The sequence below is a fragment of the Cervus elaphus genome, chromosome 11 (genome assembly GCF_910594005.1).
Source record: "Cervus elaphus chromosome 11, mCerEla1.1, whole genome shotgun sequence".
Lineage (NCBI taxonomy): Eukaryota > Metazoa > Chordata > Mammalia > Artiodactyla > Cervidae > Cervus > Cervus elaphus.
Window position 1 is genome coordinate 2,837,293 of NC_057825.1, and position 27,969 is coordinate 2,865,261.

At 48.4% G+C, this 27,969-nt stretch overlaps 1 protein-coding gene across 2 annotated transcripts; it reads left to right on the top strand.

Moving 5' to 3' along the window:
• Positions 1-614: 614 nt before the first annotated feature.
• On the top strand, positions 615-27,935 carry SURF6 (surfeit 6). 2 transcript variants are annotated; one of them, XM_043916443.1, is made up of 6 exons: positions 615-984; positions 4,593-4,784; positions 5,114-5,202; positions 6,074-6,277; positions 17,538-17,598; positions 27,697-27,935. In XM_043916443.1, the coding sequence occupies exons 1-6, from the start codon at positions 891-893 to the stop codon at positions 27,918-27,920; spliced, it is 864 nt and encodes a 287-aa protein (XP_043772378.1). In that variant the 5' UTR covers positions 615-890; the 3' UTR covers positions 27,921-27,935. The 2 variants fall into 2 exon arrangements, with proteins under 2 accessions (XP_043772378.1, XP_043772377.1); XM_043916442.1 differs by lacking the exons at positions 17,538-17,598; positions 27,697-27,935 and adding an exon at positions 6,399-7,378 and having other exon boundaries at positions 619-984.
• Positions 27,936-27,969: the final 34 nt, after the last annotated feature.

A 27,969-nucleotide genomic window follows, 5' to 3' on the forward strand; every position in this document is an offset into this window, starting at 1 on the left:
CTGCATGTCATGTGGCCCGGAAGTTTGAACCTCCGGTTGCCCCCCCAAGTCGGGGCTGTGGTTACCGGCATGTCAGGGAGGACCGACCGCGGGCTCCAAAGGGGGTGAAGTGTTGTGCCCCGTGACCCTGAGAGGGGTCAGGACTCAACCCAGGTGGAACGAGGCCCCGTACCTGGAGCCAGGTACTGTTACCCAGAAGAGCCGGGACGTCAACCCTGCGCCCTGTCTCCTTCCAAGAGGGAGGTCAGCGTCCCAGTGTACGGAGGAAACGATAGCCCACGACCCGACACCTCCGATACTCGGAATTTATCACTAGTCACCAAGAACCACACACTCGACGGGGCCACCGCCGCGTGTTTTCTTCATCGCTTGCATGCCCGGGGTTTAGAACCTGCCTGGCACGCAAGTCCTTTCCGGACGAACGCGGTCTCGCCAGCTTCCCCTTGGGGGGCTGAGCTCCAAACAGGCCCCAATTACTGCGGGTCTATTACAGTCGCCCTCCCCCGACCCCGCCCCCAGGTAACCAGGGGCCCGCCGCGTACGGGGAGCCGCCTCTGCCCCACAATGCTTTGCGTCTCGCCCCACAGTGCTTTGCGTTTCCCGCCCCAAAGGCTTCTTCCGGCGGCACCTAGGCCCGGTTAATCGAGCCGCGGCGCGCTGGCGGCTCGGCGCTCGGCCAGCCGCGCCTGCGCACGTGGTGATTTCCGGCGACCGTTGCTGGGCGGGTGAGGGTCTTGTGAGAGGGTCTCATGACGGGATCTTGTGGTGAGGGTCTTATCTTGTGGTGAGGGTCCTGCCGGCCCGGTGGCGGCCCGGAACACTGTACCCCGGCCTTCCTCGCCCCGAGCAGGACGGTGAGCGAACCCCGGCCGATCCCCTAGCCTCCAGCCATGACTTCTCTGCTAGCGAAGGACGCTTACCTGCAGGGCCTGGCCAAAAAGATCTGCTCCCAGCCCAGCGCCGAGCCGCAGAAGCACAAATCGGGTAAAAGCGCAGCCCGTGGGGCCGGGGCGGAAAGGGCTTCGGAAGGGGGACCCCGTCCATCCTTGCGGCGCTCGCGTCCCCACTCCGCTGCAGCGCCCCTGAGCCGTTTTCGGGCGGGGTAGAGGCGCAGATGCGTGAAGCAGGTCTGCGAAGTACCAGGGGGAGATACCGTGAGAGACGCTTCGGGGCGCGCTACTGCCCTGGCCCGTTGGGGGCCCCTGTCTCGGAGTCCGAGGGGGCTCAGCCTTGCGCCCCAGCAGGCAGGAAGCTCGGCCGGGGTTTGGTGGAGGTGACTCTGTGGAACAGGCTCGGCCAGCTCTCCACATTGGGTGGAAAGACTGGTGTGAGCGTTGATGAGAAAAATGACTTGTTCAGCCCATTACTGTGGGTATTGTGGGGAGAAGGGAGGAAGAAGATGGCTCCTGCCAATGGGAGCGTACACGGCAGGGATCACAGGGCCCCCTCATATACAGAAATAGGCGAAGCAGACAAAAACTGCCTTGTGGGGAGCCGGGGCTTGTAAGTCCTGTCCAGCCTTGGAGGAGAGGGAGAGCGGCAGAGATGGGCGTGGACCTTCCAGAGGAGAAACGGACTTTCTTTATACCAGGAAAACCTGTTCACTCTAGAGGTTAAGTTAGTTTCTCATCACTCAGTGAAAAGTTAGAGTGTCTTTCTAGTTCTGTTCCTGTGTATTTCTCCCTGAACCAATTAGGTCCCTGCTTGGTGCACTCATTTCTCATTTTCCTTTTAAAATGTAAACATTTCCTCCATCTTTTCTTTTCCACATCATTTATGGGATCTTAGTTTCCCAACCACACATTGAACTCAGGCCCTTGGCAGTGGGAGTATGGAGTCCTAACCACTGATTCCGTTCAGTTCAGTTGTTCAGTTGTGTCTGAGTCTTTTCCACCCCATGGACTGTGGCACCCCAGGCTTCCCTGTCCATCACCAGCTCCCAGAGTTTGCTCAAACTCATGTCCATCAAGTCCATGATGCCATCCAGCCATCCCGTCATCTGTCAGCCCTCCCATCTCATCCTGACTCCTTTTACTCCTGCCTTCATTCTTTCCCAGAATCAGGATCTCCAATGAATATTTGGTGTTGATTTCCTTTAGGACTGACTAGTTTGATCTTGCAGACCAAGGGACACCAACTCCAAGAGCTTACTCAAACTTCTGTCCATCGGATTGGTGATGCCATTCAACCATCTCATCCTCTGCTGTCTCCTCCTCCTGCCTTCAGTCTTTCCCAGCCCCAGAGTCTTTTTCAGTGAGTCAGTTCTTCACATCAGGTGGCCAAACTATTGGAGTTTCAGCTTCAGCATCAGTCTTCCCAATGAATATTCAGGACTGATTTCCTTTAGGACGGACTGGTTTGATCTCCTTACAATCCAAGGGACCCTCAGGAGTCTTCTCCAACACCATAGTTCAAAAACGTGAATTCTTTGTTGCTCAGCCTGCTTTATGGTCCAAATCTCACATCCATACATGACTACTGGAAAAACCATAGCTTTGACTATATGGACCTTTGTTTGCAAAGTGATGTCTCTGCTTTTTAATAGGCTGTCTAGGTTGGTCATAACTTTTCTTCCAAGGAGTGTCTTTTAATTTCATGGCTGCAGTCATTTTGGAGCCCAAGAAAATAGTCTGTCACTGTTTCCACTGTTTCCCCATCTGTTTGCCATGAAGTGATGGGACTGGAGCCATGGTCTTCATTTTTTGAATGTTGAGTTTTAAGCCAGCTTTTTCACTCTCCTCTTTCCCTTTCATCAAGAAGCTCTTTAGTTCCTCTTCGCTTTCTGCCATAAGGGTGGTATCACCTGCATATCTGAGGTTATTGATATTTCTGCCGGCAATCTTGATTCCAGCTTGTGCTTCATCCAGTCCAGCATTTTGCATGATGTACTCTGCATAGAAGTTAAATAAGCAGAGTGACAATATACAGCCTTGACGTATCCCAGTTTTGAACCAGTTCATTTTTCCATGTCCGTTTCTAACTGTTGCTTCTTGACCTGCATACAGATTTCTCAGGAGGCAGGTAAGGTGATCTGGTATTCCCATCTCTTTAAAAATTTTCCACAGTTTGTTGTGATCCACACAGTCAGAGACTTTAGTGTAGTCAATGAAGCAGATGTAGGTGTTTACCTGGAAATCACCTTGCTTTCTCTGTGATCCAGCTGATGTTGGCAATTTGATCTCTGGTTCCTCTGCCTTTTCTAAAACCAACTTGAACATCTGAAACTTGTCAACTTATTATGTACTGTTGAAGCCTAGCTTTGAGAATTTTGAGCATTTCTTTACTAGTGGGTGAGATGAGTGCAATTGTGTGGTAGTTTGAACATTCTTTGGCATTGCCTTTCTTTGGGATTAGAATGAAAATTGACCTTTTCCAGTCCTCTGGCCACTGCTGAGGTTTCCAAATTTGCTGGCATATTGAGTGCAGCACTTTCACAGCATCATCTTTTAGGATTTGAAATAGCTCAGCTGGAATTCCATCACCTCCCCTAGCTTTGTTTGTAATGATGCTTCCTAAGGCCCACTTAGACTTTGTACTCCAGGATGCCTGGCGCTAGGTGAGTGATCACACCATCGTGGTTATCTGGATCCTGAAGATCTTTTTGGTATAGTTTTTCTGTGTATCCGTGCTACCACTTCTTTTAATATTTCCTGCTTCTGTTAGGTCCATACTGTTTCTGTCCTTTATTATGCCCATCTTTGCATGAAATGTTCCCGTGGTGTCTCTTAATTTTCTTGAAGAGATCTCTAGTCTTTCCCATTCTATTGTTTTCCTCTATGTCTTTGCATTGGTCACTTAGGAAGGCTTTCTTTGCCATTCTTTGGAACTCTGCGTTCAAGTGGGTATATCTTTCCTTATCTCCTTTGCCTTTTGCTTCTCTTCTTTTCTCAGCCGTTTGTAAGGCCTCCTCAGACAGTCATTTTGCCTGGACTGTCAGGGAATTCCCTTTCCACCTGTTAATATGGAAGTGTGTGTGTGTGTGTGTGTGTGTGTGTTCAGTCGCTTAGTTGTGTCCCATTCTGCAGGCCCTGTGTACTATAGCCCGCCAGGCTCCCCTGTCCATGGGATTTTTCCAGGCAAGAGTACCGGAGTAGGTTGCCATTTCCTACTCCAGGGCATCTTGCTGGCACAAGGATCAAACCCGCATCTCTTTGGCAAGTGGATTCTTTACCACTAGCACCACCTGGGAAGCCCAAAATGAAAGCTTACGTTGTTATTTTTTATGGCTACATAGTTTGTTGTGGGAGGTGCTATCATTGTCCCTGTGGATGGGTATTTAGGTTTTCCTTTTTCACTCAAAAAAGGATACTATGATGAACATCTTTGAGGCCAGATCTATCTGCTCACCAGGAATGAATTTCACAAGTAGACCGCTGGGTCAGCGTGTGGGTGTTTTTCAGGGATTGATGAGTGTGACCAGTCTGCTTTCCAGGAGGTGTGTGGTTCTGAGCTCAGTGGATGAGGGTCCCCACAACTCCCATCTCAACTGGCTTTTGGCATCCTTCTGGAATCAAAATCTTTGCAGGACCTTCTTACCTACTCACTGGGTCACAGGGATTGAAGTGGCAGCCCTTTCTTGTTTCTTGTTTCAGCTGGCAAAACTCAAGTCTCAGAAGCTGCTGCACCCCCCAGAAAGAAGAGGAAGAAAGCGCAGAAGAAATCCCGGGAGCGGGAGAAGACTGCAAAGCCCAAGGCCCAGGCCCCTGTGGAGAAGTCTGAGGCCAGGAAGCCAGTGGCAGCCGAGGAGGAGGAGGAAGCCGCCTGCTCCACCAGGGCCCCGGCAGGTGAGGGGGGCAGGCAGGCAGGCAGGGCCCCCCGGGATCTGGGATAGGTGCAAATGCGGCCCTCTCTGGTTGTAGCAGCACGATCAGGTACACGGGGTGCCTCAGGCGTTGGCGGCACCCAGAGATGGGTTTGGCCTGTGCTACGCGAGCAAGCCCTACCCGGGGGCCAGTGCAGCGTGACGAGGTGAAGAGCTCACTGGGCCTGCCCTGCAGGTCCGCGGGTGGCCACTGGGTGTGAGGCGGCGGCCGCACACAGAGGCTCAGGCTTTGAATCAGGACAGGAAAGTCGAGAGGGGCTCTCCTTTCGGATTTCTGATCCTCCTTTGCAGATGGCCTGGCCACAGAGCCTGACTCGTTATTCGCCTTGGATGTTCTGCGGCAGCGCCTGCATGAGAAGATTGAGGAGGCGCGGGGCCAGGTAGGTGGGGGGCGGGGGGCGGGCAGGGGTCTTGGTGCTGCAGGGCTTTCCCCACCCCGGGGCTCTCCGAGCTCGGCTCCCTGCTCTGCCGGCCGTCACGGGCCTGCCAGGAGGGCCTTGGCAGCTCTGTTCTGCGGGAGGTCAGGTGCCACTCTCGTCATCTGGGGGGGCGGTGCAGGCTAAGCCCGCCTGTGGAGCTGCTGGCTCTTCTCTGCTGTGGCCTTTGAGAGGCTCGGGCCCCTCCCTCAGCATTTCCTAGGCGTTTGTTCTGATTGTCCTGACGGCCCCTGAGGTGAGCCAGGGCCTGAGGTGAGGCGACCTGGCCGAGGGGACCGCCACAGGCCCGACGCTCCAGGATGTGAACCAGCCTCAGTGCGGAGCGCTGAATGGGGTCGCCGCCCCCTCCTTTCCCTGGGGACCTCCCCAGGCCTCTCGCCTTGTGGGGACAGGCCCGGGGGCCCTGCCTTCCTGCGGCGGTCCTGACGCTTGTCTGCCGGGCGAGCTCAGAGTAGCGCCGGGGTCTGCACAGGCAGCGCTGCCTCCTCCTGACCGAGCCTCCCTGCCTGGTGGGGTGCCTCGGCCCTGCCCTGAGCCCGGCTGACCGGATGGGGGCGGTGTGCCCCTTGTCGGGTCGTTGGGTAGACTCAGTGGCCCTTTCTGGGGAAGAGCCCTGGCAGGTGGCCTCTGCCTGAAATCCGGAGGGTGTGGTTCTCACGGCGTCCCCTCGTCCTTGTTTCGGGTGCACTCTGGGGCCAGGTCATCTTGGGGTGGAACGCCGCGCTCCGCCGGCCCTTCTCCTGACCTGATTGCACGTGCTAAGCTGGGGCCCCGTTACCAGAACTTTGTGAGTGAGCGCGGGATTGCCTTGCAGGGTAGCGTCAAGGAGCTGTCTGCCGCTGTTTTGGAGAAAAGACGCCGGAGGAAGCAGGAGCGCGACCGGAAAAAGAGGAAGCGGAGGGAGCTGAGAGCAAAGGAGAAGGCTGCGGCGGCACCGGAGGCGGCAGAGGCCGCCGAGCCGGGCCCTCGGGTGCCTGGGGCGGAGACGCAGGCCCAGCTGGGGCTGCTCTTCAACAAGGTGAGTGCAAAAAAAAAAAAAAAAACAAGGTGAGTGCCCTGCGCTGCCGCCGGGCGGGCGGAAGTGGGCCCCTGGGGCAGGCGGGGAGCAGCCCTCAGCTCGCGCCGCCCTCTCCCCCGAGGTGGAGGTGACCGAGGAGGAGCCGGCCAGCAAGGCCCAGCGCCGGAAGGAGAAGAGGCAGAAGCTGAAGGGGAACCTGACACCCCTGACGGGCAGAAACTACCGGCAGCTGCTGGAGCGCCTGCAGGCGCGGCAGGCCCGGCTGGAGGAACTGCGGGACCGGGACGCCGGGCAGGCCCAGGAGCTCGAGGCCAAGATGCGCTGGACCAACCTGCTGTACAAGGCCGAGGGCGTGAGGATCCGCGACGACGAGCGCCTGCTGCAGGAGGCCCTGAAGCGCAAGGAGAGGCGGCGCGCGCAGCGCCTGCGCGCCTGGGAGAAGCGCACGGCGCACGTGGTGGGCAAGATGCAGCAGCGGCAGGACCGGCGGCGGCAGAACCTGCGCAAGAAGAAGGTGGCCAGGGCCGAGCGGCGCCTGGAGAAGGCCCGCAAGAAGGGCCGCATCCTGCCCCAAGACCTGGAGCGCGCCGGCCTGGCCTGAGGCTCGGGCTGCCCGACCCCATCCCCGGTGGGGCAGGCTCCGGCGGAAAGCGGACTCTGCCACGTGTCCCTTTCCGGCTTGTCCCAGGTTCAGGCCCCACGTGCAGAAGAGCCTTCAGATCCGGGGAAGGGGGTGATCCAGCTCCAGCTCCACCCGCCTCTTATTAGGCCAGAGGCTCCCTGCAGGTTGTGGGGCAGTGGACCAGGGAGCTGTGAGGAGGGAGTGGGCATCTAGGGAGGGCTTTGCTGGCCACCTCTTCCCCTCATTGTCACAGGAGCAGGAAGGGCATGGCCTCTGTGACTGCGGTGTTAGCCCCAGGCTCACTTGGAAAGGGTGGAAACCAGCTCCTGCAGCAGAGCTGACGTGGAGTTGATGGGCTTGATAATGGAGAAAGCAGGTGGCCCCAGGCTGCCTGTAACTGAGTTACACCAAGTTGATGTGTAAAGGGGGTAAAGAGAATTTAAGGTGAAGATGGTTATTAAAAATTCTAACTACTAAAAGATAGAAACAGTGTTATTGGAGTAGGAGGGAAAAGAAAATGGAGCTGGATGAATAGTATCAGTCTAGGGGGAGGCGGGAGAGAAGGGGTAAAACCTGGAGAACTACGTGGGGTGAATGGAAGGTACACAGTGACAGAGAGAGGTAAGTCCAGGCCCACAGGCCGTCACAGTGAAGGCACGCAGATGAATTGTACGGTATGTGGATTGTATTTCAGGAAGACTTAGTAAAATTCTTTAGACTAAATTCCAGTTAAGAAACAGATGGCAACCAAAACAAAACTGGTACGACTGTATCATTAGATGATGATGTGTTACTAGAATTTAAAAGGTACTGCTAGAGAGAAAAGATGTCACTGAATAATGAAATGGGTTCAGATCACCTGGAAGGTAAAACAGCCTTGCGCCAGAAACAGCTTCAGATCTGTCTAACAGAAGCTGACACAACTGCAAGGAGAAGTCAGTTCACAAACCCAGTGGGAGATGTTTAACATCTGTACTGGGGACTGATGATCAAGTAGGCAAGATCAGATGGATACGGAAGATTCAGCCTAGAGTGTTTATAAGCTCGGTCTGATGGACACACAGCAGCCGCCGTTCTGAGAAAAGCGTGTGGGATTTCCCCAGCAGTCCAGTGGTTCCGTTCCGTCCAGTCACTCAGTCACGGCCAACTCTTGGCGATCCCGTGGACTGCAGCACACCAGGCTTTCCTGTCCATCACCAACTCCTGGAGCTTGCTCAAACTCATGTCCATCAAGTCGGTGATGAACTCTGTTCCAGTGCAGAGGTATGGGTTCAATCCCTGGTTGGGAAACTAAGATTCCAGATGCTGCAGGGTGCAGCCAACATTTTTTTTTAAGAAATTAAAAAAAAACAACCTCAAGCACACATGGGACAGTGGTGAAAACTGACCATCACCTAGTCCACAAAGCCAGTCGTATTTCAAACTTCAGCATCGTACAAAGTGTGTTATTGTGCCATAAAACATTTTTAAAATTTCAGAGGTAACTGTTACATACTTGAAAATTTAAAAACACACTTCTAAACTACCTGTCAAAGAATCCTCATAGATGTGAGAGACTGTTTAGGATTGGAAGATAATGGAAGTGGTGTGCATTAAAATTTGTGGGCCACAGCTGAGGCAGTGCAAAAAGCACTTCATAGCCGTAAAGCTGTGCTTCTATGTATCCTTGGTTATAAATGTTAGGAAGCGATTCCATCATGCAGTACAATTCCCTGCTTTACCTAGAGCCTCATTCCTGGGTTCCGTTGACCCACTCTGCCCCTGGCAGTTGCTTCCGAATTAATGTCCACACGTTGCAGTCAGGAGAGTTGGGAGAGTTTAACCCCCTGTGGCAGTCGCAGGAGCATCTCAGCGCCTGGTGGATGTGTATCATTGGGTGTTCTGCTCCTTCCCCTGAGGCCTGGACGGCCAGGAGCATCTCAGCGCCTGGTGGATGTGTATCATTGGGTGTTCTGCTCCTTCCCCTGAGGCCTGGACGGCCAGGAGCATCTCAGCGCCTCAGATGTGTGTCATTGGGTGTTCCGCTCCTTCCCCTGAAGCCTGGACGGCCAGGAGCATGCCCCTCCAACCTAGAGTGCTGCTGTGGCCTTAGTTTCATGTAGCTGGTGTGCGAAGCCAGCAAATGGTGCATTTTGGTGGCAGGTGGCATCAAGCTGCCTTGGACGATAGGAATTAGAGGGAAGAAAGGGTGAGGAAATATGGAGCATTCACCTGGTGGGAGACCATCTGTGTCCAAGTATAAACGCGGACAGTGCTGCAGCCCTGGTGCAGAGGACAATGCTGGTGGCCCCGGGCTGGGCCACCTGCGCCCCTCCCCGACCCACGGCTGGGGGCTGATGGTGCACAGAAGCAAGGACGTGCCACACAGGTTTTGGGGCAGCAGAAGCATCTCACTTGCAGGGAAGAGAACGTTACTGGTTGAGTCTAGGAAGCCTGCTGCCCACTTCTCGGGTGCTGTGTGCCTCGAGTGCAGAAACTGAAATGCAGAGTAAAGAGAACTCTCAACAGGCCTATCTCATTTTCAGAACCAAATGGCAAGAGTCTCCAGGTGGGAAGGCCCCCCTCCGGGTCTGTCCAGTGAGTTGGATAAAAATAGCCCTAACCAGGATAGGTTCGTGGGCTATGGTTCACCAGGACCTGGGGTTCCAACAGTCCTGCAAAGACAGGGTAGTCTTAGCCCACTGGCCCCCTTTGGGTGAAGCTGGGAAGAAGCTCCCAGCCAGCCTTTCCTTCTACTTGGGGGCTCCAGGACTTGGGTGAACTCATGGTTAGAAATTCAGCGAGGGGCTGTAAGCGACTGAGTAGCTCACGTGAAGCTTCTGTTCACCAGAGCTGCCTCCAGGTGCGGAGGGCAGAGAGCGCCCCCAGGCCCCCGAGTGGGCTTGTTTGGGTCACGGCACCGCGCACTGGCTTGGCCAGCAGTTGAACTGCACACAACGATGTCACAGTGTGTTCCCTGCTGCCCTCAGATCCCCGGGTCTGCACTGGCCTGGGAGCTTGGTTCTACCCCTGCGTCTCCCGTGGCATTCCATCCAGCCTTCAGAGTCACTGTGGTGCTTCTCTGATGCTTTTCCCAGGACCTTGGGAGAGGATGAGTCTTCTGTAGGCTCCCCAACCTATGAGGTGGGTGAGCAGGTAACACAGTTCAGACCCTCCAACAAGCCTGCCCCTCTACTGAGAATTCTTAGCTCTTGTAAGTTATTCCTAGAGATTTCTGTAAGGTTCACTTAACCTTAGCATGGGCCACTGTGGGTTCCAGGTTTTGGCTGAGCAGCAAAGGAAGTAATGGGATCCTTTCCAGTTCCCTAGCCAGCCCACTAGATCCTGCTTCTGGAAGGAACCACGTCTGAAACCACCACTCCTTACTTGGCCAAGCACTTCTAGAATCAGTTCCCACATAGTTCTCTGATTTTTTTTTTTTCAAACTTTTTTTTTTTTTTTTTTTTAAGGGAGCTCTTCAACTTTAAAAAAAAACAATTTTATTTATTTTTGGCTGTGCTGAGTATTCGTTACTGCTCAGGCTTTTCTCTAGTGGTGAGTGGGGGCTCCTCTCTATAAATAAATTGGCTTTATTTCAATGTCCTCTTGTGGAGCACAGGCTCAGTAGTTGGGAGACACTGACTTAGTTGCTCTTTGCTATGTGGTATCCTCCCAGATCAGGGACCGAACCCATGTCATCTGCACTGCCAGGCAAATTCTCTACCACTGAGCCACCAGGGAAGCCCCTCAAACTCTTCTGACTTTGACTTGGTAATTGACCACATGGGTCCTACTGAGATCTCACTCACGTATCAGTAGAGACAAGGTGAGATGGGGGTGAAATGGAGGAAACTGGCTTCACCTTGGAAGTAACTGCCTCAGATGAGAGTTTTTAGATAGGGCAGGGACTGATTTCTCAAGGTGGTCCTTGGTAGGTTGGATATTCAGAGTGCGTGAGGTACCCAGGATTGTCCAAATACCCCAATTCAATTCCCAGGACTGATGAGTGCTCCAGCTTCTGGTAAGGTTGTGAATTCACCTGTTGGTAGGATTTGCTGGTGAACTAGCTAAAACTTTGGTTTTCCGTTAATTCAGTCTTGGCAGTTGCAAACTCAGAGATACTTCAACAAAGTAAGAGAAAGTTCCTGATCCTCAGCCCTTGTCTTAGCCTAAAACTTTAGGGCTTTGAGCCTGTCATTGTCTACTGACTACCCAGCACTGTTAGAGGAGACCTCCACACCCCCCACCCACTGCCTTGAGTAGTCCTTGAATTTCTCAAGTCTTTCTCATTGTTTTTAAGGTGGTGTCAGCTAGTCTCAAAGTCTTGCCTTCAAAAGATATTTGTCTCTGGTGTCCACATCTCCAGATGAGTTGTTTTATAGCTGTGTGTCAATATATCCAGGGTCCCCTCCCTTGGTGCCATCTAGATTTACCCTCTGCTAAAATCATAGGCTTCCCAGGTGGCACTAGTGGTAAAGATTCCACATGCCGATGCAGAAGACGTAAGAAATGTGGGTTCAGTTCCTGGGTTGGGAAGGTCTTCTGGAGGAGTGCATGGCAACCCACTCTGGTATTCTTGCCTGGAGAATCCCACGGGCAGAGGAGCCTGGTGGGCTACAGTCGATAGCGTTGCTAAGAGTCAATACGACAGAAGCACCTTAGCATACACAGCTAAAATCCAGCCAGATAACAAATCCCAGATTTTCCCTAGTTCATTCATGACAGGTCATGTTATGTTGCATTCACAAAAGTGCTTCTTAACAAAACTAGTAGTTTAAAGCCACACTGATAACTGGATATGTCTTAGCAACTATGAATAGAGGAAAGTGTCCTCAACTGGATAAAAGTTTACCAAAAGTGTAAAAATACCATCACCCTTAATACCATCATCAGAGCTTTCTTGCCAAGATCAAGAGCACGGCAAGAATGTCGCTTCTCACAGCTGCTTTTCAGTGCCACACGAGAAGTCCTAGCACATGCAACAAGACAAGAAAAATAAAACACGCAGACTGGGAAGGAAGAAGTCAACCTGTCTTTGCAAATGACATGATCATCTATATGAACATCCAAAAGACAACAAAACCTGAAACTAATAAGTGATTATATCAGGGTTGCAGGGTACAAAGTAAACATGTGAAAGTCAGCTGCTTTCCTGTATACCAGTAATGAACAAGTGGACTTTGAAATCAATAATGTATTATCATTTACACTATGTGAAAATTGATACAAGCATACCCCACATATATTGCAGTTTATTGCAATGTCCCGATATTGCAGATAGCCAGACCACCACAATAAAGTGAATATTGCAGTAAAGTCACACCTTTTTCTTTTGTTTCCCAGAGCATGTAAAAGTTATGTTTACACTATATTGTGGTCAGTTATTAAGTGTGCAATAACATGTCTAAAAAAATGCAGATACCCATACTTTAATTTTGAAAATATTACCGAAAAATGCTGTCATCTGAACCTTCAGTGAGTTGTATTAAAATCAAAGATCACAGATCACTAGAACAAAGACAATAATAGTGTAAAGTTTTCTTTCAGTATTGTGAGAGTTGCCAAAATAGGACATAGAGACGTGAAGTAAGAAAACGCTGTTGGGAAAATGGTGCTGACAGACTTGCTTGATGCAGGCTTGGTGCACCAACCTTCAATTTTTAAAAAAGCAGTATCTTTGATGTTCAGTAAGGCAATGTGCAGTAAGAGGAGGTGTGCCTGTAAAAGGAAACCTTGCTAAAGTGGAGCTGAAAGGACAGAAGCAGACGCGCTCACGCACATATCACTCAATACAGTGTCCATAGGAGATGGGCCTTGCCTCTCGGGCAGGAACGACGCCACTACTGCCAGCAGGAGGAAGAGAGACTTTCTCGTTGCCTGGTGATAGCTCAGTGTCTGGCTGTCACAGCTCAGCTAATGAAGTCCACTGTGCGTCAAACCCTAGCTTACTCACATGGACACTTAATTTCTAGTAGCCCTTCCCAACTCCCCCTTCTGCTCTATAAACGAGTTTCCTTGCAACTTCCGTGGTGGCCCAGTGGTAAAGAATCTGCCTTGCAATGCAGGGTCAGTGGGTTCAAACGTTGGTCAGGGAACTGAGATTCCATATGCCACAGGGCACCTTAGTCCACAAGGAAGAATGCCCAAGCCCATGCACCACAGCTAGAGAGTCCATGTGCTGCGAGGAAAAGGTCCCGTAGACCCAAGGAAGACCCTACATGCTGCAACTAAGACCTGATGCAGCCAATAGGTTTTTTAAAAAGTCTCCTTTTCAAAAAAAAAAAAAAAAATTTGTATGAATTATTTTAAAGAAATAAAAGTCCCAGAAAGAGCCAGGAAAAAAAAAAAAAAAGTCTCCTTTTCTTTACTGAACTTGCATGCAGTTCACCATAGTTGCATGTCCTGAATTGCAATTATTTGCTGCTCCTGAATACGCCTTTTTGTTGGTGGTGAAATAACTGGCTATCTTATTGCTTTAGGTTAGCAATTAGCTTCCCCAAAATGAAGTAACTAGGAATAAGTCTAACAAGCTATATATTTGATCTATATACCAAAACTCTGATGAAAGAGACCAAAAGAAGAACTAAATAAATGGAGAGAGATTCTATGCTCATGGACAGGGAGACTCGATGTTGTCAAGATGTCACTTCTCCCCAACTTGATCTACTTGCATTTCCAGCAAGTTAGTTTCTGGATATTGACAAACTTATTCTAAACTTTATGTGGAGAGACAAAAGACCCAGAACTGCTGACTCAATATTAAAAGTTCAGAAGGATGCAGGTGGAGGACTGACCCTACCTACCTTCAAGACTGTAATAAAGCTACAGTAATCAAGACAGCATGGTATTGGCAAAAGAGGACCCAGAAACAGACCCACAAACACGTAGTCAACTGATCTCTGAAAAGAGAGTAAAGGAATACAGTGGAGTGAAGATCGTCTCCAGAACAGATGGTGCAGGAAAAACTGGACGTCAACCTGCAGACAAACAGCCTAGACCTTACACCTTACACAAAACTTAACTCAAAGTGGATTATAGCTCTAAACATAAAGTGCAAAACTATAAAACTGAAAGTGACAATGACTAAGAAAGCTAAGTGACCCTGGTTATGACTTTTTAGAGACAAAATCAAAGGCATTATACATGAAAGAAGTAATTGATATGAATGACTTCATTAAACACTTGTGCTCTGTGGAATACAATACCAAGGGAATAAGAAGAGACTTATTCTTCTAAGCCATAGACATAAGATAGACTAGAAGGAAATATTTGCAAAGGATGCAACTGATAAAGGACCATTATCAAAAATATTCAAAACAAAAACAAAACCCTCTTTAAACTCAGCAATCACAAAGTGAACGTGATTCAAAATGGGCAAAAGACAAGAACAGATAACAGGGAAGAGATTCAGGTGGCAAATAAGCACATGAAAAGATGCTCAATATATGTCATTAGAGCAAGGCAAATCAAAAGAACAACTAGATATCACTAACACACCTGTTAGAAATGGCCAAAATGCAGAACACTGACAATGCTGAATTCTGGTGAGAAAATGGAGCAGTACAGTTTCATTCACTGCCAGAATGCAAAATGATACAGCTGTGTTAAAAACACTGGCAGTTTTTTATGAAATGGAACAAACTCTTACCATATGACCCAGCAATCATACTCCTTAGTATTCACCCAAATAAAGTGAAAATTTATGTCCATACAAAATCCTGCAGAAGGATGTTTATCACAGCTTTATTTACAATTGCCAAAACTTAGAAGCAATCAAGATGTCCTTCAGAGCAACCTAGATGTTCATTGACAGATGAGTAGAGAAAAAAATTGTGGTACATATATACAATGGAATGTTACTCAACTATAAAAAAGAATATGTTCAAGTCAGTCCTAATGAGGTGGATGAACCTAGAGTCTATTACACAGAGTGAAGTAGGTCAGAAGTTCAGTTGCTTAGTCATGTGACTCTTTGTGACCCCATGAACTGCAGCACGCCAGGCTTCCCTGTCCATCACCAACTCCCGGAGCTTGCTCAAACCCATGTCCACTAAGTCGGTGATGCCATCCAACCATCTTGTCCTCTTTTGGCCCCTTCTCCTGCCTTCAATCTTTCCCAACATCAGGGTCTTTTCCAATGAATCAGTTCTTCGCATCAGGTGGCCAAAGTATTGGAGTTTCAGCTTCAGCATCAGTCCTTCCAATGATTATTGAGGACAGATTTCCTTTAGGATTGACTGGCTTGATCTCCTTGCAGTCCAAGGGACTCTCAAGGGTCTTCTCCAACACCACAGTTCAAAAGCATCAATTCTTCGGTGGTCAGCTTTCTTTATAGTCCAACTCTCACATCCATACATGACTACTGGAAAAACCATAGCTTTGAGTAGATGGACCTTTGTTGGCAAAGTAATGTCTCTGCTTGAATATGCTGTCTAGATTGGTCATAGCTTTTCTTCCAAGGAGCAAGCATGTTTTAATTTCATGGCTGCAGTCACCATCTGCAATGATTTTGGAGCCCCCAAAACAAAGTCTCTCACTGTTTCCCCATGTATTTGCTGTGAAGTAACGGGACCAGATGTCGTGATCTTAGTTTTCTGAATGTTGAACTTTAAGCCAACTTTTTCACTCTCCTCTTTCACTTTCATCAAGAGGCTCTTTAGTTCTTCTTCACTTTCTGCCATAAGGGTGGTGTCATCTGCATATCTGAGGTTATTGATACTTCTCCTGGCAGTCTTGATTCCAGCTTGTGCTTCATCCAGCCCAGCGTTTCACATGGTGTACTCTGTGAAAGTTAAATACGTTAAATAAGCAGGGTGACAATATACAGCCTTGATGTACTCCTTTCCCGACTTGAAACCAGTCTGTTGTTCCATTTCCGGTTCTAACTGTTGCTTCTTGACCTGCATACAGATTTCTCAGGAGGCAAGTAAGGTGGGCTGATATTCCCACCTCTTTAAGAATTTCCCACAGTTTGTTGTGATTCACACAAGTATCCACACACAACTATAAAAAAGAATGTATTCAAGTCAGCCTTAATGAGGTGGATGAACCTAGAGCCTATTATACAGAGTGAAGTAAGTAAGAAAGAGAAAGACAAATACTGTATATTAACACACGTGTATGGAATCTAGAAAGATGGTATTGATGAACCTGTTTGCAGGGCAGCAGTGGAGATGCAGAGAGAGTGGACTTGTGGACACAGTAGGGGAAGGAGAGGGTGGGGTGAGCTGAGAGAGTAGTATGGGAACGTACACGTTACCGTATGTAAAACAGAGGCATGTGGGAGTTAGCTGTGTGACCCGGGAGGTCAGCCGGTGCCCTGTGACAACCTAGAGGGGCGGGATGGGGTGGGAGATGGGGGGGGCGTTCACGAGGGAGCCGACATGGGTGTACCTGGGACTGATTCATGCTGATGTACGGCAGAAACCAGCACAATGTTGGAAAGCAATTATCCTCAAAAAGAAAAAAAAAAAAGATGTCCTTCAGGAGGCCAATGGATAAATAAATATTGGTCCATTCAGACCAAAGTGAAAGAACCCAATCTGAAAAGGCTACAAACTGAATGATTCCAACTATTTATGACAGGCTGGAAAAGGCAAAACTATGCAGACAGTAGAAAGATCAGTGGATGCATGGATGAAGGGGGGATGGAGGGATGAAAAGGCAGAGCACAGAGGAGGTTTAGGGCAGTGAAACAACTCTGGATGATACTGTAATGGTGGATACACGTCATTATACATTTGTCAAAACCCATAGGATATACAGGGGTTTCCCTGGTGGCTCAGATGGTAAAGAATCCACCTGCAATGTGTGAGACCAGGGTTCAATCCCTGGGTCAGGAAGATCCCCTGGAGAAGGGAATGGATACCCATTCCAGTATTCTTGGCTGGAGAATTCCATGGGCAGAGGGGCCTGGCGGGCTACAGTCCTTGGGGTCACAAAGAGGCAGACACGACTGAGTAACTAATGCTTTCACTTTTCACTTTTGAAGGATGTACAGCACCGAGAGTGAATCTTAACGTAAGCGGGACCTGGGTGATAATGCCGTGTCAGTGTAGGTTCACTGATCATCATCTGTGGTGCACGATGTCAGTAGTGGGGGAGGCTGTGTGTGTGGAGACAAGAGGTTTTATGGGAACTGTTTGTGCTTTCCACTCAATTTTGCCGTGAACCTAAAACTGCTCTTAAAAAAAATTAGGGACTGCCCTGCAGTCCAGTGGTTAAGACTTCATGCCTCCACTGCAAGAGGCATGGTTTCAGTCCCTGGTCAGTGAATTAAGATCCCACATGCTGCTTGCCATGGCCAAAAAAGTAGTAATAATAAAGTTTATTGGTTGAAAAAAACAGAGTGATCATTGAAATGGAACGCTTTTCTCTGCAAGTGTGATGTGTCACTTCTGGTCACTCTTCACTGCCTGAAGCAAGTCACACGGCTGCAGCTCTTCCCAGGGCCTGGAGAGAGAGCAAGGATGTTCTTAAGAGCCCTGATGCCTCCTGAGCAAATGTCACCTGCCGCCACTCTCAGCACACATTTTTATGTCAATCAGGACTCTTAGAAGCAATTAATTTAATTGCATTAATTAATTTAAGCAGAAAGGGGATTTATTAAAAAGATATTAGGGCAAGTCCAATTTGAAGATTCCTCTATTCTCCTTTCAGAAAGTACCACAGAGCAACTCAGAAAGAAAGAAAAAAAAAAACAAGAAACCACCTCCTAGAGGTAAGTAAAGATGCGTTTAATATCCTGGACCATAAAGAAGTGGACAGGGTGTGGAAAGTAGTAGAGATACATCAGGAGAGCCAAATGAAGGGAGGAGGGGTGGTGCTTGGCTCCAAATCTCTGGAAGCATTGCTGAGTCCCCTTCTCCAAGGTGCAAACACAAAATCCTGCTCTAGCAATGAGGATGGCATGGGCAATGCAGCAGTCAAGAGCATGCGTGGATGTTTGCTTCTGAGAAGCAGAGGGTGGGGCATTGAATGAAGACCTACATGATAAGGTTGATTTGCAGGACTGTCTGTGTTGGAGGCTAGGATTAGAGAGACGATATACTGGGAACAAGCTTAAAGCTTCCTTTTCTCTCTGACTCAGGGATGTAAAGGCTAAAGGAACTTCCACATTAAGGAAATCCTTATTGCCCTTAATTATGATCTTGTTCCCTCCCACAATGACACTTGTGCAAATATCTATGCCAGGAAATACCTCATTTGTGGATGAGTTTCAAAATGGAAACAGCAGAGGACCTATGTAATAAGATTACAGGATTAAAAAGAAGAAAAGGTGAAACTTGTGGAGAATGAAGAAGCCACACCAAAAAAAAAAAAAAAATTATAGAAGAGATGGAATTTTGTCTGATGAATTTTCAAACAGTGAAGCAACCTCCTCCCTAAAGCACAAACCAGAGAAACATGAGCCTATGGAGGGAACAGCCGACGGAAAAGGTTTAAAACCCGAGTGAGACGAAGTCAGGGAGTGGAAAAGAGAAACCACAGAAGTGACGTGAAATGAGAACTAGCGCACGAAAGGCTGGCTGGCTGCGTCGTGTCAGTCACTCAGCCGTGTCCGACTCTCTGTGACCCCGGGGACTGTAGCCCCCAGGCTCCTCTGTCCATGGGATTCTCCAGGCAAGAACTCTGGAGTGGGTTGCCATTCCCTTCTCCAGAGGATCTACCTGACCCAGGGATCGAACCCAGGTCTCCCACATCGCAGGCAGATTCTTTACCATCTGAGCCACCAGGGAAGCCTATATGAGAAAGAATAAACACTGCTAAAAACACTGAAAGGGACATAGGGGGAACAAAAAGCCATGATTATAGGGTTCCCAGAAGAAGAAGGCAGAAAGAAAGAGGCTGAGAGCATATTTGAAGACATAATAGCTGAAAACTCCCCTAACCTGGGAATGGAAGTAGACATCCAGTCCAGGAAGCAAAGACAATCTCAAAGGGAATCAACCCAAAGAAGGTCACACCAAGACACATGGTAATTAAAAGGGCAAAGATTAAAGATAAGGAGAGAATATTATAATCAGCAAGGGAAAAGCAACATACAAGGTAACTCCCATTAGGCTAACTTTTCAGCAAAAACTCTGTAAGCCAGAAGAGAGTGAGTGGTGTGATATACTTAAAGTGATCAAAAGGAAAAACCTACAACCAAGAATACTCAGCAAGGCTTTTATTCACATTTCATGGAAAGATTGAAAGTTTTACAGACAAAAGCTGAAAGAGTCAGCACCACCAAACCAGCTTTACAAGAAGTGTTAAAGGAACTTCTCCAAGTTGAAAAGAGAAGGCCACAGCTAAAGCCCCTTGGTAACGGCAAACGTATGTCAACAATAGTAGGAAGGTTAAAAGATAAAAGTAGTAAACTCATCTATATCCAAAATAAGTAGTTAAGGGATACACACACACACACAAAAGATGTCAAAAACTAAATGCTGAGGGTGGGTATAGTAAAAAGGAAGAGTTGTTAAAATGCTAGTAAGGTTATGTTCAAAATCCTTCAAGCCAGGCTTCAGCAGTATGTGAACTGAGAACTTCCAGATGTTCAAGCTGGTTTAGAAAAGGCAGGGGAACCAGAGATCAAATTGCCAACATCTGTTGGATCATAGAGAAAGCAAGGGGATTTCCAGGAAAACACTTACTTCTGCTTCACTGACTACATGAAAGCCTGTGACTGTGTGGATCACAACAAACTGGAAAACTCTTAAAGAGGAGGGAACACCAGACCACCTCACCTGCCTCCTGAGAAACCTGTATGCAGAACAAGAAACAACAGTTAGAACTGGGTATGGAACAACAGACTGGTTCAAAACTGGGAAAGGAGTACATCAAGGCTGTATGTTGGAACCTTGCTTGTGTAACTTATATGCAGAGTACATCATGCAAAATGCTAGGCTGGACCTCTCACAAGCTGGAATCAAGATTGCTGGGAGAAATCAACAACCTCAGATATGCAGATAATACCACTCTAATGGCAAAAAGCAGAGAGGAACTAAAGAGCTTCTTGATGAGGGTGAAAGAGGAGAGTGAAAAAGCTGGCTTAAAACTCACCATTCAAAAAAGTAAGATCATGGGATCCAGCCCCATCACTTCATGGCAAATCGAAGGGGAAAACATGGAAGCAGTGACAGATTTTCTTCTTTTGAGCTCCAAAATCACTGAGACAGTGACTGCAGCCATGAAATTAAAAGATGCTTGCTCCTTGGAAGAAAAGCTATGACAAACCTAGACAGTGTATTAAAAAACAGAGATGTCACTTTGCCAACAAAAGTCTGTATAGACAAAGCTATGGTCTTTCCAGTAGTCATATACAGATATGAGAGTTGGATCACAAAGAAGGCTGAGCCCTGAAGGATTGATGCTTTTGAACTGTGGTGTTAAAGAGGACTCTTTAGAGTCCCTTGGACTGCAAGGAGATCAAATCAGTCAATCCTAAAGGAAATCAACCCTGAATATTCATTGGAAATACTGATGCTGAAGCGCCAATACTTTGCCCACTTGATGCAAAGAGCTGACTAGTTGGAAAAGACCCTGATGCTGAGAAAGATTGAGGGCAGGAGGAGAAGGGGACAGAGGATGAGATGGTTGGATGGCATCACCAACTCAATGGACATGAGTTTGAGCAAACTCTGGGTGATAATGAAGGACAGGGAAGCCTGGTGTGCTGCAGTCCATGTGTGCACAAAGAATTGGACAGGACTTAGTGACTGAACAACAATAGCAACAACAAATGTATATATATGTATGTGTGTGTGTGTGGGGGGGGGGGAATGTAGTAAATAACTGTGGAATATCTTTTTTATGGTGGCATGTTGATGGGGCTACAAAATGGCAAAGTAGGACATGCTCTTGTTATAGCCACGCTTTCCGGGAAACAGACTCACTCAGAAGGACAATGCAGATAGTGAAGTGCAGTTTATTACACCGGTGGGCCCAAGGCAGAGTCTCCTCTTAGCCAAGGACCCCGACCAGCATTTGTGAAAATCTTTTATACCCCATGTGTATGTGTCCAAACCCACTATCCCAATTCCCTTGAGACTTACATAAACAAAGGAAGGGTAAATACAACCACAATAACCCCATCATTCACGTGTTATGTGTTCAAACAGTCAATAATCAATAAGCCCGCAGTTACATTCCAAATAGTTAATAACCGATAAGCCTATGCTTACATTCTGATAGATAGTGTCCGGAGGCAGGGGTGATTAGTGTCTGTTTTCTCTTCTTTAAGATTCCCCTGCCCAGAGGGGGGTCTTATCCTTCCATTGTCATTCCCACAGGCGCTAAGCACAGAGTTCAGAGTCCACTGGAGAGGTGGCCACGAACGATCAGCACAGACAGGCCTGAGATGGAGTCCAGGCCCTATGAATTCCTTCTTCACTCTCATCTTCTCCTGCTAGAACTCCAAAATTACAACTAGCTGCTGAACAACCATTGACAGGAGAATGTTGGGTCCCACCAAAAAAAAGATACCCCATGTCCAAGGGCAGAGGAGAAGCCCCAGTAAGATGGTAGGAGGGGTGAAATCACATTTAGAATCAAACCCCATACCCGCCAGAGACGCTCGGAGGGCTCAGACAAACCTCGTGCGCACCAGGACCCCACAGAGACTGAGCCAGAGCTGTGTCTGAGTGTCTCCTGTAGGGGAACAGGTCAGCAGTGGCCTGCCGCTGGGGCAGATCTGGGTGCAGCAGACCTGGGTATGCCATAAGCCCTCTTGGAGGAGGTTGCCATTAACCCCACCATACAGCCACCACAACTTACACAGGACTGTGGAAACAGACTCTTAGAGGGCACAAACAGAACTTGTGCACCCCAGGACCCAGGAGAAAGGAGCAGTGGCCCCACAAGAGACTGACCCAGACTTGCCGTGAGTGTCTAGGAGCCTCTGGTGGAGGCATGGGTCGGCGGTGGCCTGCTGCAGGGCTGGGGCCACTGAGTGAGGCAGCGCATGCACGGGGCCTTTGGAAGGAGGTCGCCATTATCGTCATCACCTCCACCAGAGTTTGGCCTCAGGTCAAACAACAGGGAGGGAACACAGCCCCATCTATCAACAGGAATCTGGATTAAAGATTTACTGAGCATGGCCCCACCCATCAGAACAAGACCCAGTTTTCCCCTCAGTCAGTCTCTCCCATCAGGAAGCTTCCATAAACCTCTATCCTTATCCATGAGAGGGCAGACGGAATGAAAACCACAGTCACAGAAAACTAACCAAACTGATCACATGGACCACAGCCTTGTCTAACTCAACGAAACTATGAGCCATGCCTTGTAAGGCCACCCAAGACAGATTGGGTCATGGTGGAGAGTTCTGACAGAACGAGGTCCACTGGAGAAGGGAATGGCAAACCACTTCAGGATTCTTGCCTTGAGAATCCCATGAACAGTATGAAAAGGCAAAAAGACAGGACACTGAAAGATAAACTCCTCAGGTCAGGAGGTGCCCAATACGCTACTGGAGATCAGTGAAGAAATAACTCCAGAAAGAATGAAGAGACGGAGCCAAAGCAAAAACAACACCCAGCTGTGGATGTGACTGGTGATGGAAGTAAAGTCTGATGCTGTAAAGAGCAATATTGCATAGGAACCTGGAATGTTAGGTCCATGAATCAAGACAAATTGGAAGTGGTCAAACAGGAGATGGCAAGAGTAAACACAGACATTTTAGGAATCAGCGAACTAAAATGGACTGGAATGGGTGAATTTAACTCAGATGAACATTATATCTACTACTGTGGGCAGGAATCCCTTAGAAGAAATGGAGTAGCCATCATGGTCAACAAAAGAGTCTGAAATGCAGTACTTGGATGCAATCTCAAAAACGACAGAATGATCTCTGTTCTTTTCAAAGGCAAACCATTCAATATCACAGTAATCCAAGCCTATGCCCCAACCAGTAACGCTGAAGAAGCTGAAGTTGAACGGTTCTATGAAGACCTACAAGACCTTCTAGAACTAACACCCCAAAAAGATGTCCTTTTCATTATGGGGGACTGGAATGCAAAAGTAGGAAGTCAAGAAACACCTGGAGTAACAGGCAAATTTGGCCTTGGAGTACAGAATGAAGCAGGGCTAAGGCTAATAGGGTTTTGCCAAGAGAACGCACTGGTCATAGCTGACACCCTTTTCCAATAACACAAGAGAAGACTCTACACATGGACATCACCAGATGGTCAATACTGAAATCAGATTGTTTCTGTTCTTTACAGCCAAAGATGGAGAAGCTCTATACAGTCAGCAAAAACAAGACCGAGAGCTGACTGTGGCTCAGATCATGAACTCCTTATTGACAAATTCAGATTAAACTGAAGAAAGTAGGGAAAACCACCAGACCATTCAGGTATGACCTAAATCAAATCCCTTATGATTGTACAGTGGAAGTGACAAATAGATTCAAGGGATTAGATCTGATAGACAGAGTGCCTGAAGAACTATGGACGGAGGTTCGTGACATTGTACAGGAGGCAGTGATTAAGACCATCCCCAAGAAAAAGAAATGCAAAAAGGCAAAATGGTTGTCTGAGGAGGCCTTACAAATAGCTGAGAAGAGAAGAGAAAAGCAAAGGAGAAAAGGAAAGATATTCCCATTTGAATACAGAGTTCCAAAGAATAGCAAGGAGAGATAAGAAAGTCTTCCTCAGTGACCAATGCAGAGAAATAGAGGAAAACAATAGAATGGGAAAGACTAAAGATCTCTTCAAGAAAATTAGAGAAAAAAAAAATATACTGTAACTGAATAAACCTCCCTGAAGGAAAAAAAATATATATATATATACATATATATACTGTAACTGAATAAACCTCCCTGAAGGAAAAATATATATATATATATACTGTAACTGAATAAACCTCCCTGAAGGAAAAAAAAAAAGAAAATTAGAGATACCAAGGGAACATTTCATGCAAAGATGGGCATAATAAAGAACAGAAATGGTGTGGACCCAACAGAAGCAGAAGATATTAAGAAGAGGTGGCAAGAATACACAGAAGAACTATACAAAAAAGATCCAGATAACCACGATGGTGTGATAACTCACCTAGAGCCGACATCCTGGAGTGAGAAGTCAAGTGGGCCTTAGGAAGCATCACTACAAACAAAGCTAGTGGAGGTGATGGACTTCCAGTTGAGCTATTTCAAATCCTAAAAGATAACTCTGTGAAAGTGCTGCGCTCAATATGCCAGCAAATTTGGAAAACAGCAGTGGCCAGAGGACTGGAAAAGGTCAGTTTTCATTCCAATCCCAAAGAAAGGTAATGCCAAAGAATGTTCAAACTACCACAAAATTGCACTCATCTCACATGCTAGCAAAGTAATGCTCAAAATTCTCCAAGCCAGGCTTCAACAGGACATAAACTGACAAGTTCCAGATGTTCAAGCTGGATTTAGAAAAGGCAGAGGAACCAGAGATCAAATTGCCAACATCCACTGGATCAGAGAAAAAGCAAGAGAATTCCAGAAAAACATATATATTTCTGCTCCATTGACTACGCTAAAGCCTTTAACTGTGTGGATCACAACAAACTGTGGAAAATTCTGAATGGAAATATCAGACCACCTGACCTGCCTCCTGAGAAATCTGTATGCTCCTCAAGAAGCAACAGTTAGAACTGGATATGGAACAACAGACTGGTTCAAAATTGGGAAAGGAGTACGTCAAGGTTGCATATTGTCACCCTGCTTATTTTACTTATATGCAGAGTACATCTTTCAAAATGCCAGGCTGGATGAAGCACAAGCTGGAATCAAGATTGCTGGGAGAAATATCAATAATCTCATATATGCAGATAACACCACCCTTATGGCAGAAAGAGAAAAGGAACTAAAGAGCCTCTTGATGAAAGTGAGAGAGGAGAGTAAAAAAGTTGGCTTAAAACTCAACATTCAGAAAACTAAGATCATGGCATCTGGTCCCATCACTTCATGGCAAACAGATGGGTAAACAGTGGAAACAGTGACAGACTTTATTTTGGGGCTCCAAAATCACTGCAGATGGTGACTGCAGCCATGAAATTAAAAGACTCTTGTTCCTTGGAAGTAAAGCTATGACCAACCTAGACAGCATATTAAAAAGCAGAGACATTACTTTGCCAACAAAGGTCCGTCTACTCAAAGCTATGTTTTTTCCAGTAGTCATGTATGAATGTGAGAGTTGGACTATAAAGAAAGCTGAGCACTGAAAAATTGATGCTTTTAACTGTGGTCTTGGAGAAGACTCTTGAGAGTCACTTGGATTGCATGGAGATCCAACCAGTCCATCCTAAAGTAAATCAGTCCTGAATATTCGTTGGAAGGACTGATGCTGAAACTGAAACTCCAATTGTTTGGCCACCTGATGTGAAGAACTGACTCACTAGAAAAGACCCTGATGCTGGGAAAGATTGAAGGCAGGAGGAGAAGGGGACGACAGAGGATGAGATGGTTGGATGGCATCACTGACTCGATGGAAATGAGTTTGAATAAGCTCTGGGAGTTGGTGATGGACAGGGAGGCCTGGCGGGCTACAGTCCATGAAGCTGCAAAGAGTCAGACACAACTGAGCGACTGAACTGAACTGATGCTGTAACTAGACTTATGGCAATCATTTTGAAATGCATAGAAATTCCAAATCATTATGTTGTGTAATAGGAACTAACTGTGTTGGATGTCAATTATACGTCAAAAACAAAGAGGCTAATAGAAAAAGAGATCAGACTTGTGTTTGCCGAAGGAAGAGGGTGGAGGGAGGGGGGAATTGGAGGAAGGCATTGAAAAGGTACAGACTTCCAGTTCTAAGATAAATACTGGGGATCTGATGCACAACATAATAAATACAATTAACATGGCTGTATGTTATATATGAAAATTGTTATGAGTAAACCCTAATAGTTCTCATCACAAGGAACAATTTTTTCTACTTCTTTAATATTGTATTTAAAAATAAATAAATAAAAATAATATTGTATTTATATAAGATGATGGATGTTCAGGAAACTTACTGTGATGATCAGTTCATTATGCTGCACATCTTGGACTTAGACAGTGATGTGTGTCAATTATATCTCCATAAAACTGGAAGAGAAAATAAAAAACACCCCAAAATAGATTCATAAAAAAATATGTAGATGCAAGTTATTAAAATATGGATGCAAAGTCAAGAAAGATCAGGAACAACATGGAAATGGCCTCTGGGGGCTGGGGAGCTTGGGGATGGAGAAAGTTTGGAGCAGAATCTGACTATTATTGCTTCTTAACATTGTGAACCTGTTACAGGCATTTCCCTTATTTTAAAAAAATCGAACAAATAGCTAGGTGCAGGGGCCACTGCAGACACACCGGATGTCGGAGAGCTTGTGTCCAGCCAGGGGGAGGAGAGGGAGCAAGGCTTGGGTGGGAGATGGGAGGCAAGAGGAGGGGTCACTGGCTGGAGTGGAGGGTCCCTGCAGATCCTGTGGAGGAGACAAGACGGAGTCATGGCGAGCCTGGGGTGCCCCAGGAGACGGGATCGTCCGCTGGGCGCAAAGAGAGCCGCACAGATGAAGGCAGCCAGGGGAGGGGCAGGGACGAGGGACAGGCCTGTGAGCAGCCCTGAGGCTCCTTGGAGGGTGGACGCCTGTGCCCGTGCTGAAGCCACGCGGTCCAAGCAGGTGATTCCACCCACAGCGCTCCTGGAGGCAGGGACGGGGAGGCAGACATCTGGGGGGCACCTAGCTTATGATGGGGTGGAGGGGGTCGAGGCCACTGCGCTGGGTGGAGACTGCGGTGCTGGGGAGAGAGAGGGGCGGGGGTCCTTGCCCTCCTTTCTTCACCAGGCCTCCGAACCTGGTACCTCCGACAGCGTCTGCCGCGCAGCCGGCCACAACCGCAGCCACCTAGTACATGAACCTTCATGCAACATCTTGTTGGGGACACGGTGATAAAATGCGTGCCAGCCTGCCCTCGGGGCTCGCATTCTGCAGGGGACAGGAAGCACCGTTCAGTGGTGTGGGCAGGCCTTCCCTGGGGCAGTGCCCGATGCTCGCAGGCCTGGGGAGTCTGGGAGAGCCCCAGGGCGGGGGCGTGCCTAAGCGGGGCCTGGAGAACTAGTCGGAGGGGAGGGGTGCTGGGGCAGGTGTGGGGGTGGGGGAGAGATGAAGGATTGCTGGGGGGCCACAGGGAGTTGGCTCTGGTGGGCTTCAGGCAGCAGGGGAGCCAAGGTGGGCGGGTGGGGCACGCGGGGGGCGCGTTGGATCTGTGGGCCTGTGTTCAAAGCCTTTCCCTCTAAGGTGACCTGGCCGCACAGGTGCTGGGTGGCTGAGGGGTGCGGGGTGTTTACTCGGCCGAGAAGGAAATGGTCCTGGGTATCGAGAATCTGGAGATAAGGTGCCAGGAGCCCCGGCCGGGGGAGATTGGATTGACCAGACCAGCTCGGGGCAAGGCTGGGGCCAGCCGCGGGGAGCACGGCCACAGGGCCCCGAGGGCAGGGGCCCTGCAGGCCGGGCACAGAGGCAGAGAAGACCCACGGGGTGCCCCCTTTGGTAAGGCGGGGCGGAAGGATGTTTGAGGAAAGAGCCGGAGCTGTAGGGAGGTTGTAGCCTGGCCAGATGGGCTCCTTGCCAGCCGGGCTTGAGCAACATCACCTTTATTTTTCCTTAATTTCCCTTGAGTCAGGCTCTGCCCCACCTGTGTGCTTAGCATTTGGAACTTCGACCCAATTTGAGTCATTACCCCATGAGCGCGCCCCGCTCCTCTCTCTCCTGGCCGCGTGGTGACCACTGCTCCTTCAGCCATATGAGGCCACATGGTCATCCTCGGCCCTGACCTCGGGCTGGGCCTGCAGGGGTCCCGTGCTCTGTTCCCCAGGCCTCGATCGCAGTGTCCAGCCCCACGGGTACTCTTGCACGTGCCCCCAGCAGATGTCCGGCCATCCCAGGCTTGGCGAGCACTGGAGACCCTCCCTCTGCCTCTCCCCACGGCCCCCGCCAGACCCAGCAAAGCCCAAACTTCTCCAGGTAAGAAATACCCAGTCCCAGGAACTGGGAGACGTAGTTGCTGGAAAAGCAAATATCCTTATTTATTCATCATGAGCCTGTGGTAGAAAATACAACACGGTCGATTTTTAAAGAAGTGTTAAGA